We start from the raw sequence: 17,151 nt of genomic DNA, 5'->3' as shown, positions 1-17,151 counted from the left end.
ATCGAGAAGAACCAGCGAGTAAAAACAAAAAAAGCAAGTGGTGACCCCGCCCTAACCAATCATCTTATACAAGTCCCAGACAGAAAAGGTAGAGTCAAAACACCCGGCCATCGTGATCGATTTAATATGCAGCGAGACGACGTCAAAGTAGCACCACGGTTTTCTTTTTCTGTCTTTCTTTCGTTCTCTCTTTCATTCTTTCTTTCTTTCTTTCATTCATACGCACTGTTCTTTTTAGGTCGTCTTCTTGCCCTGTTAGCACTGAGTATAAGTGCGCATGCGCAGAGAGGAAGTTTGGGGCACCCAACGACGGAGTACAAAAGATGCGCTAACCCTAACAACGAGAACCTCGGCCAAAATAAATAATAGCCAGGCTTTGCCGAAAGGCTTAGCGTGGGCAGCGACTTGCACCTGTTTCATGTCGACACTGCGAAGGCCGACCGATATCTCTGAGTAATCACGTGCCATGAATAAAAAAAAGTGGGGTATCGTGGACAGTCCGAAAAAAGTTTGTAGGGGCTCTCGGCGGTGATCACGGAGAGAGGACGCAGTGACCACATGTGCCTGCCGACTTAGAAGCGTTTCGTCAACCCTACGCCACCGCCCTTTACCCCTCCCAACCCTTTTTTCGTTTTCTTCTTTTGTTTCTTTCCCGCCTGTTCAGACTGCTCCACCCAATGTTGAAATCCGCTCGTTGCGTGTGTGATTTTGCTAATCAGTGGCCGCCCAGGTGCGATACCATGGAAACTTGGGCCCCCAAGTGTTGTTCTTCAATCATACTCGTTTCGAAACGCCACCAACGAGTTATGAGCATAGCGCTACGCAGACAAGGCCTCTGGAGAGGCACTGCGCCAGCAACGCTGACTGGCGGACGAAACTCCATCTGCAACAAAGGCGGTTTGTGAGCATCCATAGAGAACAACGATAGAGCTTTCAGACTGGGATACATAGTGCAAAAAATGACACAGGGACAAGCAGAACACAGGACGAGCGCTACAGGACAAACAGGACGAGCAGGACACAGGACACAGGACATACAGGACGAGCGATTAGCGCTCGTCCTGTGTGTTCTGCTTGTCCCTGTGTCATTTTTCGCGCTATGTATCCCAGTCTGATTGTATCCCACCAACACGCCCAAACTTCTTCCCTGCTAACGACAGAGCAATTGTTAATCTAAAAACTTGGGGAGACATGTATTCAAACACTGCAACATTCCGAAGTATCAACAAGAAAAAGGTCAAAGAAAACAGCATACATGCGCGTCCTTGAAGAATAAGAACCACGTGCCAAGCGAAGGCTATAATGCGACTATACATTTCCTGCCGAAGCCACTTAAATACCGGAGCAACACCCGCCGTGGTTGCTCAGGGGCTACGGTGTTGTGCTGCTGAGCACGAGGTCGTGGGATCGAATCCCGGCCACGGCGGCCGCATTTCGATGGGGGCGAAAACACCCGTGTGCTTAGATTTAGGTGCACGTTAAAGAGCCCCAGGTGGTCAAAATTTCCGGAGTCCTCCACTACGGCGTGCCTCATAATCAGAAAGTGGTTTTGGCACGTAAAACCCCAAATATTATTATTATTATACCGGAGCAACGGTTGAGGAATGTGAATGACGAAACTCCCAATGTTCCGACAACTAACCTGCAGACGTGTACGCTCGTATCGTGGCCATTCCTTGTAATACAACCTCGAAATCTTTTGTTACGGATGAAATGTGCTTTTTGTAAATTATCGTGAAATGATATCGTTATTCTTATACAGAACCATTACCATTCGAAATTTGAGAGAGAGAGAGAGAGAGAGTGTGTGTGTGACGAGTTGTAAGAAAAAAGCAGGGAGGTTAGCCAGGCTACTGCTGAAGCTCGGTACTGTTGTTCCATCATTTGTTGCCGATAATGCGTATTTTCACGTCATTTTGTCTTTCTTTTTGTCCGCAAAAAACGTCACGGACAGTGCATCCCAATTTTATTTTTTAATAATGTATTTTGCGTATGTTATGCTGGACTCTGTATCGCTGCTGTTAAATTCTATGGGAATGTTCAGTTTACTGGTATTTTGCCTCATTATGCCACCAAATCAGTTATAGGTGTTTACGGCTTTGTCAGGCTGTCGAGAGATACCGTTTATCGAGGGCTTCTCAGCTATCGTGTATAAATGTGATGGCGGGAAATAAATTGAATTGAATTGAAAAGGCTGATCCCGGTAGGGGACCCTGCACTGAGTAAGGGAGACTGAAAGACTAGAAGGAGAGGTACGCTTTGCACTGATACCCACGCAATGAAGTGTTAATCGCTAGAAACGCGAACTCATACTTAGAAATGCTACAGCGGGTTGTTTTATAGGAAAGGATTATTGCCCTTAAGTTGTTCTTAAGGGACACTAGAGAGAAAAGTAGGTTGAGCTGAATTATTGAATTCAGTTTCTAAAACGCGCAAAAAAAAATAATCTGACCGTGAAAGGACGCTTCATGTAAGATAGAGAAGATGCAAGAAACCATCGCAGGTGTGCGAGTGTATCAATCTGAGCAACTCATATGAGGGGGAACCCGAAATTAACGAGAATCGTTCGATGTGTTTTCGTAAATCGCATATCTCTTCGCCCATTCCCGAACTTTAAGCAGATTCGTAGCACTCTCCCCGAGAAGCGGTGGACTCGTCCAAGCTCTTTATTTATTTTCCAACGCCTTTTCAGCCACTCCTATACACCGATGCTGGATCAATATTTCCGTCATTCCCTCAGTTGCGTCTTTAACATCTCGAAAACGATTTCCTTTGTAAGGTCTCGTTTCGCTTTTAGAGGTCGCAAGCGCAGGGGGTATCGTGCGGGTCAAACCCCCTTCGTTTTCAGCTCGGGGCCATTTCTGCGTTCAGCACTGAGAGAACCTTTAAGGTGCGAGGCCACCCACTAGCTGGCGGCGGTGTTTTGAAAGGCGACAGCCTTCGCCGACGACATCGCGTTGTATCTCGGCAACTGTAAGGACAGCTTATCCCGTATGTCCTCCGTCCTTTCACTGACCGCGGAGATATTTCAGGCGCGCTGCGCTTAACTGCAAAATCAAATGCATTTCTTCGGCTCTTTCGAGCGGCTTCGTGGTCGGACTTTCACCTGAGGTAGGAAGGTTCCTATGCAAAAACCACGTGCCCTCGCACAGCCGAGCTGAGGGACCCTTCTGTCGCCGAACACCAGCTATCGCAGCTCTTCGATGCGCGCGCGCTCTCATGCAAGAAGTGTTGGGCGTCTGAAGGTTTGCAAGGCTGCGCTGGGGGACCGCTCGGGAAGGACTGCTATTCTCTCCTCCCGCCTTCCCCTCTTCCCTTGCGGGAGCTGCAGGAGAGCAATCAGAATCGGTTTTTATTGAGATGATTAAAAAAAATTACAAGTTGCTAATATACAGAAGGAGGTCCCGAAGTCAAAGACTGCAATGGGACCTCCTTTACCAATGTAAACGTAATAAAACAAAAATACAGCAGTTTCAACAAACTGTCAACTTGAAAGAATTGCAGGTTTTACTATGAATAGCATTATTGAAGAATCACATGTGCATAAACATCACGAAAAAAAGCACTTTAACATAATCTCGTTGACAACTAATAAAGTAACAGCGTAGGTGACGTGACGAACACAGTATAATTTGCTAACTCGAATGTATATGTGAGACAGAAACAGAAATCTAATAGTATGGCAATGAAAATGAAATGAAGGCACGCTGAAAGAATGGTTGTGAGTATGAACTAGGCGTCAGTGTTCGACAGAATGAGAGATGCCAGTATAACCGTCCGCGCCTGCGTGCTCGAGCTGCTGGAGGTTACACTCACTCACTCACGTCACGAATAACCTTATGCGTAAAGCCGCACCTTTACTTCACCTCCGCTGTTGTTCAGGTTAACGACCTTGTTTTTCTGCGGAATTGGGCGACGAATTAAACAAACGCTGCCCGAACATCATCACTGCGACGAATGTGCGCCTTCAAGCGCATCGTTCGTTTAAAGGGACAATAAAGCGAAACAACAAATTAGTTTAGACTAATAAAGCATTGTTTGAGAACACTGCAAGCAGTCATTTCAAAAGAATAGTTCGATTATTAGACGAGAAAATGAAGGTCGAGGTATCAATATTTGAATTTCGCGCCGAAACCCCCGACGCCGGTACGTCAGTGTGACGTCAGGGATTCCAAAGTATGTTTTCACATTTGGGCCGCGTTGGCTGAGTAAAGGTGTTCCCGAAACTTGCCGTGTTTAATATTCGGATCCTTTAGAACGCAATTTAGACAATCTGTACCGCTGTAGAATTAAGTAAGCCCTAGAAGATGCCATCAACATCCGTGACGTCACAGCGACCAGGTGCGGGAACTTCAAGGAGGCGTCGCCACCCGTCTTTCGTTCTTGCGCTTTTTCTGGCTTACCAAGCGTCTTATCGTGGTAAGAGTGGTGTTTTTAGTGTCGTAGAAAGTTAATTTACTGACGCAGAAGAAATCATTTTTTTCTCGTTAGGGTCCCTTTAAATAAAGCGAATGGATTTCTAGAAGCGTCCGGCTTTTCGCTCACAATAGAACGAAACAAAAAATAACATCGAATATCTAAAATGACTAGTTTACAGGTAGGCACACCTAATTTGAGATTACGCAGCCCCTTGAGCAAAGACTGCGGTTGAAGGGCCGATCGTCGGGCCCCATTTTACATTTTGGCTATACGCGGGAACCTCCATAGGGCGTCGTCTAGGCACCGCCTTGCCGCTAGAATTCTTCAATTTGTTGCGGCATTTGAGGAGACAGAAGAAATTCGAATGTCGCGTTGCCGTGCTGCCAGGAGGCGACCTTCACTGTCAACGCAGACGCTCTCTCTCCTTGTGCCTCGACTAGAACGACCGGAACCGCGAACGATGTTCCTTACTCGCCTTCTCCCATACCGGAACCGAGCACAGAAATATCCGCGCAGAAACATCCAACAAGAGAATTCCACGGGCATAGACACGAGGCTGTCCTGTCGGACATTTCTGTGCGCCCAAAGCCGTCGGAAAGATTACACAGTTTATGAACTACATGTTCTGTCATCGCACGTCTACTCGGAGCTCCGTTGTTGTCCTCTATTAATTTTTGTAAGGCCCTACACTCTTAAGCAAAATTACGCCCTTCTTCCACACAACAATAATCGTCATCTGTCTTGTCCGCATTTCCTTTCTTTAACGCGGCGAGCCCGGTACTTTCCAGTAACGAAGGGCATGCGCGTTAGCAGCGTGGCATAGCATTCCCGACAGGAAAGTGGCAGGCGCGGCGTTTTCAAGAAAGGAAACGCAAGCAAGGCAGATTGTTGTGTGGCACAGATACACTCCAAAGGGTGTAACTTTGCCTAAGAGTGTACCGCTAGGGGTGTTGCCCGTGCGACACGAAAACACCCTTAAGGGTGTAAGCAATCCTTATAGGGCAAAGGTCACGTGCCCTCGCAATACGAAGTTGCGAGACGCGTTCGCAGCCGAACGTCAACTGTGTTACACCTCATTTAAAGGAACGTGCACGCCGTAAAATAATTTGCACCCTCACAAGCGGAAAAGAGTGTAAATTTATCTATAACCTACACCCTTACACCCAAGAAAAGCGTATAAGGCCGTGAACTACACTTCGGTCTAGACCCTTGTTCATTTCTAAGGGTGTAAGTTATGTAACGATGTACACCCTAACACAGTTTACACCCTCTGGGTTGTATTTTGTCCCCAAACAATAATCGTCGATCATCTGTCTTGCCCGCATTTCCTTTCTTTAACGCTGCGAGCCCGGTACTTCCCAGTCACGAACGGCTTGCGCGTTATCAGCTTGACACAGCATTCTACACAGGAAAGTAGCGAGCGCCAAGTTTTCAAGAGAGGAAACGCAAGCAAGGCAGATGACGATTATCATTTGGGGGCAAGATAAGCCCCAAAGGGTGTAAACTCTTTTTTTAGAGTCAGGGGGGGCGGGAACTTTGGGCAAGTTGGTTCGACATGTTTGAAAAGGGAAAGGAACCGCGACTTCGTCACGTCCCGTCTGGTGTCGCGGTTCCGTTTTTTTTTTTTTTTTAGGGTGTACTGCCGCACGACAGCTTTGGGGGTTGTTGTCTGAAGGCTTAGGCGCTGTGGCAGAGCGCAGGGTCGGGACGGCCCTCCTCTGCACCTGAAATACGCCAGATACACGTCGCAAATATGCTACAAGGACGTCTAAGATAAGCGGAAAGTGCGATGGAAGCACGCTTCAAGTACGCTTGATGTACGCCATAGATATACGTCGGTAATACACAGCATGTGGGTGAGAAATACGCCTGCGTACGTTATAAGTCGATGACGCGCTAAAAATACGCCCAACAGACGCTCCATGCGGTTGTTACCTTATTTTCATCAATAAAAAGGATTCTTGGACGGCGCGAAAGAAATGACAAATTTCGGTCATCCACCTTCAAATCGAAGTCCGAAATCTGGGACAGGAGTGCGGCAAAGAAGTAAAGGATAAATAAAAATAGAAAAGAAACAACAAAATGGAAAAAGAAAACTGAAGCAGATTAAACGTGCGTACGACGCACAAGGGCGCAGCCAGAGCAGCCTCCAAATGCGCGACGAGCGATCGAGCCCACGCCCTAGTCAATCAGCTGATTTGAGACAGATTGGCGCGATTAGCATAACCCATCTCGCACCTAGCCTATGGCAGACCCGTCCCCAGCCCACTTGCTTGGTTTCAGTGCCCCTCCCCCTTTTTCTTCCCCTCACAATAGCGAAAAAAAAGAAGTATTGTGGTCGCGACGCGGTTGGGTTGAATGAACGATGAACTCTCGACGCTTGTAGTATACGCTCAGATTGGCTGACACCGTGTGCCCACGCTATGTCAATGGATAAAAAAAATGGAGGGGAAGGAAAGGAATTGTGACGAACAAAGACAATATTCAGAGCGTGCTTGCTAATTTGAATGCGGGTCATTGCTTGTGCCTACAGAAGCGCCTCTTGCTCAACCGTGACTGGAATTTTTCTACAGTTTTGGGGGATACTGGTCCCCGCTGCGGCGTCCACAAGCATAAAGAAAGAAAGAAAGAAAGAGTGAGAGAGAGAGAGAAAGGGAGAGAAAGAAAGAAGGAAGGAAAGAAGGAAAGAAAGAAAGAACGAAAGAAAGAAAGGAAGAAAGGAAGAAAGAAAGAAAGAAAGGGGAACAAAACAGAACAGAACCGAAAGAGAGAACAGAAAAAAGTGGAGCGTGTTTCCCGTAGACAACGAAATAAATGGCAATAACAAATAAAGAGACCCACGATTTTGCGGGGCGTCATAAGAAAGAGGCCGTCAGTTATGCTGGTGACGTGGAAGTGTGATTACACTTGCTTTGGGGATAAGAGTTGGCGTTGACGACGCGCAAGACATCTTTCCAGGCTCGCAGCCCTATAAGCTATATATGAGCGTTAAACCATGTCACGGCGTTTTGATCGAGCAGCCGCGCATATGGCAGCTTCGTTTGTGCTCCTTAACGTCCACGCAGTCCACGTGACCGCTGCGGGTTGACGTGGCGACGAACGCTTGAATGTGTGCGTACGTGCGTGTATGCGTGTGTGCGTGTGCGCATGTGCGAGCGTTAGCCAACCGCGTTGAATTTTCACCACTTTTCGGCGTCATGGCGAAAAAATGACTGAGCGCTAGCGTCATGTGGCGCAAAAACCGACGCTGAGCACCGCGTTAACTGCTACTACGCGTCGCAAGCAGCGGGCGATGAATAAAGGTCGCAGATTCGCTCAAAGTGCAAATCATTGACAGCGATAGCATGGCTTGACGTTGCTCTTGAACTACTTGCACGGTGTTTGACTAAAAGCGGGTGCGAAATGTTGGCGCGATGCAACGCGCAAGCAAGCTGCTGGAGGAGTTGGTGGTGGTTGTGTAAGTGCCACCTAGTGGATATGTCCATTTCGTCTCCTGTTGAGGTTCCGAGTGGCTGCGCTGGGACACTCTTGAGAAGGAGACAGGCACTCCCAGCCAACAATCAGCACTTCAGAAGCTTTAGGCACGTTCCCTAGCTCGGAGCCGAAAAATTTGCTGTAGTCTGCCGCGTCTTTACTTATTTTTTAACATTTTCTCACTTACCATCTCTGACCAAGAGCTCCAGGAGGCGTACTCTGAAGCTGCTCGACATATGAACCTCGTGAAGCCGGCAGGGTTTGGCAGGTAGGGGTTTCCAACCTCGGTAGCAAGGGGAGTTCTGGCGCGCACGCACGTGGTCGTCACCCCGAGGAAACGGGCCGGTATACCGGTGTGGGGCTTGTAAGCGTTCGGCCAAGGCGGAAGAAGAAGTGTCATTCACAGGTAGGTCATACGGTGGTTGCCGAGCCGTCGTTAGAATGTAACCCGGTAACTGTTCAGTCTCCAGTTCAATACTGGGGAGTATGGGGTGCGGAAGCGGAGGATTGCAGTCCCACACTGCTTTTCATTTTGTATTTGTGTGCGTGGTGACCTCGTACGAATTATTGGTTAGATGTGCACCAACTCGCTCTAGGGTCTGCAGGCACAGTACTTAACTGATGAGGATGCGGCTGACTTGTAGTTACAGCCGAAACAAAGGCGAGGAGGCCTTCGGTGTATGTCCTGTGTGTTGGTGCAACTTTTTCTGTTTCGTTTGCACCTTGTAGGTAATTTGAGAAAACATTAGTGCAAGGCTTAAATCCACTGTCATGTTTCAGGGCAAATTGCATTAAAAAAAACTGATGGTCAATTTTTAGGATACGCTAAAGTGGAAGAAGGTGAGCGCCTGCACGCTCACGTGACATTCATTATATTACTTGACATTCTCGTTCGAATGCGTTGTTAACTTCGTATTACTTGGTGTCTCTTTACGTGCTTTAATGCGAAAGCGTTGTACGGCTCATGAGGCGGAACACCAAAGGCGTCCTGGTTTCAAATCCTACCAAAGGTCGAGAGTTCGACTCCAATTTTGGTGGCGTTGCTTTTTGGTGCCATAACGCGGGCCGGTCAGTTTTCCGATCCATGAGCCAATCTAAGGCTTTCGTCTCAATAATTATGTTCGTGTATCGGCGGTGACGATATGGTGCCTTTCCGCGCGCATGCGCCATCGATATTGGGGTAGCATGACAACGCTGACGGTGGCACCAACGGAGACGGCGCAAACGCGCTTCGAGCGTCCGCATTATTGCCATAAATAAGTCATCTATGGTCACGCAAAGAGCCGCGAACAATAGCTGATGTGTTGAACCAGAAGCGGCCACCATAGTTCTTCAAGCGAAACTTGTATTGGCTCACAAGTAGCGTCGTCGTGGTCACGCGAAAAAAGAGCAGTTGCTCCCAGAGCAGAGCAGCTATGGGAAAAGTCGGTTTCATGACTTGACACTACGCCGGTGTCGGAGCGTGAGTCATTAGCAAAGATTCCAGCTGCATAGGCGCACGCTCAAGCCACGCGCGCGACCAATCAGAGCCGTTTCGCTTCCGCCGAGGAGAGAAAGGGCAGGAAAGGCTTTGGCGCGCACCGCGCCGGCTTCGTTTCCGTTCAGTTCGTTCTCGTAAAACGGATGGGATGGCCACGCGCTGTGCGTTCCCCCGAGGAACTGGCAACGTTCGACTAGCAGCGGTGAAAACTCACCCGTGAAAGCGCCCGCCGTCGGCGCGCCGTCGGCGCGCCGACCCAGCCGTTAGAGACGCCCGAACCCAGGCAATCCGACAGCAACGAGAAGACGATCCCGAGCTGAGGGTCCGGGAGGGTGATGCAATCCGGCACCGTTACCTGTGAGTTACTTAACCATGGCGAAGGTCAGGTACACGCAGGACAAGCTTCGCTTAACCCCATTTTCCGGTAGGGGAAGGGTATGTCATTTTTTTTAAATGTTCGTGAAGGAAACGGTTCACTTATCCCAACTGCCGTGATAATTGTTCCGCGCTAACAAGGCGCCATGTTTTCGGGCCACGGCTACAAGAACAACATCAACAGTACCTTGGCAAACCAGTTCTGCTGGAATCTGCAGGTTGGAGAAACTTTATCGAGACGGAATAATCGACAGCCGCCCCAGGTAGCACAGGACTACACAGGAAACCCATGGGGCTTCCTCAAAAAGAAAGCTTCGCAATTGGAAGAAAGATTCGCCTTGGTGCGGGTATCAAAACCGGGACCAACGCGCTCACCGGTCGGTGGCTCTGCAGTCTGAGCTAAACGGGAGGCTAGCAGGTTGCAGGGTGATGTCCTAGTTAAATTGACAACTTCCAGTACAAGAATTCTGATATGTGTATGGAAAAAAGCTGCACGGGTTTCCTTTGTATGGCTTCAGCCGCCCTGGTGGTGTAGTGGTTTTGGCGTTGTGCTGCTAAGTCCGAGGGTGCGGGGTCGAATCGCGGCCGCGGCAGACGCATTTCTATGGCGGTGCATTAAGACAACGCCAAAGAATGCCTGGTGGTCAAAATTAATCCGTCGTCCCCAACTATATCATGCCCCATGATGGTATCGTTGGTTTGTGGCGTAAAACCCCAGAATTTAATTCAATTTTGCAGCTCTGTGCTGTTTTATGCTATCATAAGACGGACGAAAATTTTCCTTTTTACGAAGGTACTATGCTTCCGGAAGCAGGAGGTCGCAACAAAATCTGGGTATTGGAAGGGTATACACTCAGCAATGTTTACAAATTGAAGAGCCTGGGTCCCTCTTAATGCTTATATTGTTGTTTAAATAAAGCGTGTGTGGTCTTCCCATACGGGTGAGGCCTCCTCTATTGAATGCACGTAGGATGGAGTGTTGTAGAATGCGCGTCATCCGCGAGCTCGCACAAAGGAACCAATCGGGGCCCCGAATTGCAATTATCGCTGAAAGCAAACGTGTGACCACAGCGTAAGTCCGGGGATCACTCTGGGGATCGCTGTTTCTCATTTGCATTTGTTCTACACTGATAATGCTTGCCTTCCTACCTTTCAGGTGGCGCTGAGGGTGCGGCCCATACTGCCGTCGGAGGTGGACAAAGGACTGACGTGCATTGCTCACAAGATCGACGACAAGGTACGTTATCCTCCTTTGAGCCCTGTGATCGGTCATACGTCCCTGCATCGCAGTCTGCTGCTCTATATACGCAACATGCTAGTGCCCGTGGCAAAAGTGCTACTCGCCCGAATTCGCGCCCTTCTTGCTAAGAAAAACCGCGGGCATTCAGATGTTTGCATAAAATGGTACCTCTGCTAACGTACTGCCACTCCAGTATAGGCAAGCCTTTTCTTTCATTTTTTGTTTTTGTTTAGAAGGGAGTTGGTGGCAAATCTTTGTGGGGGCGTGATTGCTGGTTCCAAATTTAATCCCAATTTCAAGAGCCGTCGAACTCATGGGTGAAGCGTAGGTCCCACTTTGCCAAGCCTTAGAACCATTTAATATTTTTTGTATACTACGCCTTCTTGTAAGACAGCCTTCTTCACACAAGAAAATAATAACTTAACCGTACTTAGTAAAACACAAACACTTGGAAATGCAGTTAAGTGCGGAAAGAGGCACGAACTGCTGCTAATGGAGTCCACCAGAATAGAGCAGTTGCATGTCTCCAAGGGTATTCAGTTGTGTATGCACAGTCCGGTCTTGTGTTTATTCTACGATATTGACAGTGCATTATGACTTTTTCTCGCGCAACAAAAAATATATCGTCGGTGTAAACACCATCAATTCAGAAAAAGTCCTAGAATGAGAATTCATCTTGGTCGTGCAATATGGAGCGCTAGAGCTACACACGTAAACAAAGGCTGTAGTTGGAAGCCCTGATTTTGCGCGTACTTCCAACAAACCGAGCGCTTGAACACCACTGGAACTGGCACGTTGCAGTTCTTGAACATCTGCAACCACTGTATATAAGAGATTATGGCGTAAATGTCATTGGGGCCTGCTATTGAAAAGAATACTGTATACACTAACTTTCCAGTGGAACCTTCTCGACGCACCAGTCTCATCATCTGCGTCACGTCAAGTTTACAAAATCTCTTGGCCTCATTGCATTGTCCGGTTTCCACGGGAACCGTCTTCTTCGAGACGATGTCCAAACCATAGCATTCAATGCGCAATCATGTTTCTTAAATAAGAAAGAAATGTTGCAGCTCACTCTCCTATGTTGATACACAAACATAAAGGAATGCTCAAAATAAGACGCCATTATTATTCTTTCTTTTTGTGTGAGTGCGCATGCAAAAGGCTAGACGAGAGCTCTAAGCACTTCAACAGACGGAATACTGGAATGGGGAACGCGGCGGGCACAACGTGGTCGCGCGAATCAAATCAGCTCGCAAGACTTCTCGGCCCTCATCGCGTCTCCTTCTCTGCACCCGAACGCGCGCCAGAAGTCCGGGCTGTTCTTCAGCGGCAAGTTGCACTTCTGCTCGGCCGTGATCCACCCGTCCGAGTACAGCCGCGAGGCCCTGCGCGAGCAGAACAGGAGGCAGTGGTTCATGAAGAACGCCTTGTCGTCGGCGAACTCGTTCCGGCGAGCCCGTCTCAGCCACCGAGGCCATGACAGCCACCGGAGCCCCGCCCAGAGACCCGAGTTCCGCGCGTACAGGTCTCGGAGGCGCTGCTCGTACGCGGCGAAAGCGACAGAGGTCGCCACTGCGGCGCCGATGTCGTCGCCGACGTACCGGGCGTCGAACTGGTACAGGTCTTCGAAGCATCGGACGGCCCGGGAGTAGCCCTCGCGAGTCGCGTTGCTCCACCAGGGTCTCGGGGAACCGGTGCTGTCGCGAAGGCTTCCCCGCTGGTCGATGGCTCCGAAGAGAAGCCGGGAGAAGAGGAACGCCAGTCCGGCGTAGTTGAACACGTCGCGGTAGTCGCCGGACACCTGCGAGCCATAATTATACGATAGCGTGTTTATTTTACTGAAGCGATTGGCTTTTCATTCTCTGCGAAGCGTCTCTGGTAAAGCAGTACGCGTGGACCTATACGACACTGAAATTTGCTGCAGAGGAACTTGAAAACAGATATCAGGGACAGCGCAACTGTACAGCAGGAAAAGTGTACATGTAACATTAAGAGACACAAAGATGACAGCAGTACATGGATTACAGCATAAACGGGTGTAGCCGATGTTCCAGTTGGAGTTGAAAAGGTGAGTACAATCGGGCAGGCCATGTAACGCGTAGGTCGGGCGACTGGTGGTCTGTTGGGGCACCAGAATGGGTGCGATGGGGAGGGAAATGCCGACGAGAATGTCGAAGGATTATAGGCGATGTAACGAGATAAGGAAACTTGCAGGCAAGCGGTGAAAATGGGCTTTACGCAAGACCGGGGCAGTTGGAGGTCACTGGGGAAGGGTTTTGTCCAGCATTGGGCATGGAACATAATGATGGTGGCGATTAATGGAGTCGCTGCTACTGGCTTTCCCTAATGTGGGTGACTGCTTTTTTTTTCTTTGCGTTTTGATGAAACCTTCTTCACCAACAGTGGATTTTGGCAGAACCCGTTTCCTATATAGCGATCGTTTCTGCGCTTTCAATTGTCGGTCAAATCGACCTCACTCTTCCAACTGCCATTCTCCTAATTAGCTGCGACCGGCGCCGAAAAGGAGTTGGTCCCGAGTTGGACTCCAGGACCAGGATAATTTTTTTCAAATTCGAAGCTTTTCTTTTTAAGAAACTCTAACCTATACGTGTTTTTCTGTATCCTCCTGGTACTTTAATGTGATGGACGGTGATTTTTCCCCCACTTTCTCGAAGCTTTCTTCATCTTACGGATTTATGCAGAAATGAAGATCGCCGGTTCGAATCCCACCCGCAACGGCCGCAATGGCCGCTTCTCGATGTGAGTGAAATGTAAAAAAAAGACGGTTCGCGTGCTTCGTGATAAGTGCACGTAAAATAATCCCAAATTGCCAGAATTGTTAAGAAGCGCTCGATTACCGCGTCTCTTACAGCGCCAGTGCAGCCTTTGGAGAGTTAAACCGAACGAATGATTTTTTTTTCAGAAACACGTTGACCTAAAGGCACTACACACTAAAAGACAAGACGGAAACAAAAGTTGACAGGGAAAATTTTCACGAGTGAATGAACGATCAGTGACCTGTAAATGAATCAAACAATCGGCAGAGTCGATTCCCTATACTATTACAAGCCCTAATGCAAGTTCGTTTCGCTCGCCTGAAGCACGGGAGGATAGAGCACGGAGCCCATGATGGCGACGCTGTTGTAGACGTCCAGGTAGCGCACCAGGTGGACCGCGGGGGACGTCCACGTGATCGTCTCCGCCGAGGTCTGCCCGCTCGCCGCCGTGATGAGAAGAAGTCGCTGCTTGCAACGCCTGGTCTCCAACAGGGACGGCAAGAAGAACTGCTCTCGGCTCTGCGGTACGCAGCTGCATGTGCGCAGGCGCACGAAGCTTCATTAGAGAAAGTTGGTCATCGAGTGCTACGATTAGAGGTCATCGAGTGCCTCGATTAGAGGAGGTCATCGAGTACCTCGATGACCTCCTCGCAGACACCTGGCGCCGCCACCTGTCTCTTCTTCTTAAGCCTTCTGTGACTTATCAAGCGTATTCCCGCGGTAAGAGTGACATTTTCCACTGTTGTGGACGGGCAATTTGCTAAGCACCTTTCGAATAATTTTTTTCTCTTTACATTCCGTTTAACAAGCTTCGAGAATACTTATTGCGTCAGAACGGCCCCGAATAGGAGAAGAAAATATTTTGAAATCCATGACGTAACTCACTGCCGTATACCGACGCTGGGGGTCCGGTGCGAATAAACATAAATTTCAAAAAATTTTAAAAATAGAAAAACTTTTTTTTACTTTTTCTCCCAGTGCGATCGGGCTCCTAAAGTGAAATTGACGAACATCCAATTAACGACTGTATTAAACCTGATGGCACGCACATTAAAGCAAGCCAGATGGTCTAAGTTATTTCGGGGCCCCACCTTTGCGGCATCCTGCATATAAAGAAAGAAAGAAAGAAAGAAAGAAAGAAAGAAAGAAAGAAAGAAAAGAAGAACGAACGAACGAAACTCAAGTGTTATTTGCTTAGCGCCGAACTGAACTCGACACTTAAAAGAAACCACTGCGTTACGCCCATCCTTTCTTCCTGTCTTTGTCACGTTTATCATTTTGAGCACGCCAGAGCATACTAGCTCAGGTCGACCTTTCCGCCTTTGCTATATCGTTTGTTTTCTGTTTCCTCTTGGGACGTTAAACTTATTTATTTGTTTATCAGATCAATCAGTACCAAACAGCACTGAGAGCTGAGAGTAATATTCTTTTTCCAGCAAAGCTTGTATTGGTTCACAAATTTCGGTGGCTATGTAGTCAGGCAAGAACCCAGTTGCTCCCAGAGCAGAGCATCGATCTGCGGGATAGGGCGGTTTGATGAGTTGACAGTTGCACCAGCGCCGGAGCGTGAGTCATTAGCCGCGTTTACATGAATACGGTAGAAGTGTATCGTATTATCTTGCCGTATCGCATTCAGTTGATGCACCTCCGTTTACATGTATGCGTATTTCACTGGCTGGCCAGCTAGCGCCGTCTGGTGTCACATTTGAAAATAAGCCCCCTACTTCCGGTAAACATGCTTCCGCTGCCATACGGCCGCGCCGCTGGTTGGTTGGCCAGTTGTAATCCCGCAGCGAATGCTTTCCCACAATTCATGATCATGATGCGATACGCTTCTGTTTACATGCGCCGCTGAAATGCGCATTCTCGATCTCAAACTACACCCTTGTTTGGCGTATTGGATGCGATACGCCTTCCTAGCGAATTATCTCGTTTACATGAGATGCGGTACGCTTGAAAGTTGATGCGATACGCTTCTGTCGTGTTCATGTAAACGCCGCTATCACCCGCCGTGGTTGCTCAGTGGCTATGGTGTTGGGCTGCTGAGCACGAGGTCGCGGGATCGAATCCCAGCCACGGCGGCCGCATTTCGATGGGGGCGAAATGCGAAAACACCGTGTGCTTAGATTTAGGTGCACGTTAAAGAACCCCAGGTGGTCAAAATTTCCGGAGTCCTCCACTACGGCGTGCCTCATAATCAGAAAGTGGTTTTGGCACGTAAAAACCAAAATATTATTATTATTAAACGCCGCTATTAGCAAGGACTCCAGCTGCATAGGCGCGCGATCATCCCACGCGCGTAACCAATCAGTGCCATTTCGCTTCCGCGGGGGAGGGAAAGGGCAGAAAAGGCTATCGCGCGCGCTGCGCCGGCTTCGTTTCAGTTGTTCCTTCTCGGAAAACGAATGGGACGGCCAAGCGCTGCGAGTTCCGCCGAGGAACCGCCAGCCTTCGACGAGCAGCGGCCAAAAACTCGCCCGCGAAAGCGCTCGCCGCCGGCGCGTCGCGGTCCAGCCGTCAAAAATATAGTCCGACGTAGCGTGAGCACGCGCAAGCGTTACGTCACCATGGCGAGAACAACACCGTCTATAGTTCGACCGATAGTTCGACGCACTGGCGCCGCCAACGTAACCGGTCGCGGCCAACGCGCTCTGACGCTCGCCCGCGTGCCGATAACGCCGGACTATAAACGCGCCTTTAGAGCCGGCCGTAGCTAGGCAATCCGACAGCAGCACAGACGATCCCGAGCTGAGGGAGCGGGAGACCGAAGCAGTCCGGCACCGTGACGAAGGTCCGGTGTACGCAGGACAAGCTTCGCTTACCTCCATTTTCGGGTAGGGGAAGGGTGGGCCATTCTTTTTATTTGTTTCATTCTCTATTTTATCAATACAATTATTGTATTTGTAAAATAAATAAATAATCGATCGAGCAATCGATCGATCGATGAATCATTGTCGGCTACATACTCACTCGTAGATGCGCTCAAACGCGCTCGCATTCCAGATGAGCTCCGGCGCGGGAACGACACCCTGCACCAGGCGTATCTTGTCGTCGGCGAATCGACGCGCCGCTTCGTCCATCCACGCGCTGCGGCCGATGCGCTCCCGGTACGATCGCTTCGAGGCCTCGAAGAGCTCCTCGATGAGGGCCAGGTCCCAGGCGGCCTCGTCCGCGAACGGCTTGCCTGCCGCCAGCGGCATGAGCTCGTGAACCTGCAATTATTGCGTGCGCCCAACCTGAAGTTCCGTGCAATATTTCATTTCGTTTATTAAGTAACCCTCCAAGCCCGAAGGCATTCAAAGAGGATCGTGGCAGCGAATTTGTGTTTACACGGCGTCAGCTAATAGATCACGAGAACCAACGTCTTTGCGCGACTGGTTCCG

At 49.2% G+C, this 17,151-nt stretch overlaps 2 protein-coding genes across 4 annotated transcripts in view; one reads left to right on the top strand and one right to left on the bottom strand.

The window, feature by feature from the left end:
* The window catches only part of LOC142589936 (kinesin-like protein KIF19), a 170,212-nt gene that overhangs the window by 30,765 nt on the left and 122,296 nt on the right, over window positions 1-17,151 (top strand). For all 3 annotated transcript variants that reach the window (XM_075701654.1, XM_075701655.1, XM_075701656.1), the window contains exon 2: window positions 10,905-10,985. In XM_075701654.1, the coding sequence (XP_075557769.1) occupies window positions 10,905-10,985 (81 nt within the window). The remainder of the gene's footprint in view (window positions 1-10,904; window positions 10,986-17,151) is intronic.
* LOC142589937 (neprilysin-1-like) overlaps window positions 12,092-17,151 on the bottom strand; it is a 31,399-nt gene continuing 26,339 nt past the window's right edge. The window contains exons 5-7 of the mRNA XM_075701658.1: window positions 16,739-16,980; window positions 14,087-14,300; window positions 12,092-12,792 (exon numbers count right to left, since the gene is read on the bottom strand). Of these exons, the coding sequence (XP_075557773.1) occupies window positions 12,232-12,792; window positions 14,087-14,300; window positions 16,739-16,980 (1,017 nt within the window). The 3' untranslated portion in view covers window positions 12,092-12,231. The remainder of the gene's footprint in view (window positions 12,793-14,086; window positions 14,301-16,738; window positions 16,981-17,151) is intronic.

Source organism: Dermacentor variabilis, chromosome 8, assembly GCF_050947875.1.
Source record: "Dermacentor variabilis isolate Ectoservices chromosome 8, ASM5094787v1, whole genome shotgun sequence".
NCBI classification, from domain to species: domain Eukaryota; kingdom Metazoa; phylum Arthropoda; class Arachnida; order Ixodida; family Ixodidae; genus Dermacentor; species Dermacentor variabilis.
The sequence above is the reverse complement of the archived record's forward strand: the minus strand, read 5'-3'. Positions and strand labels throughout refer to the sequence as shown.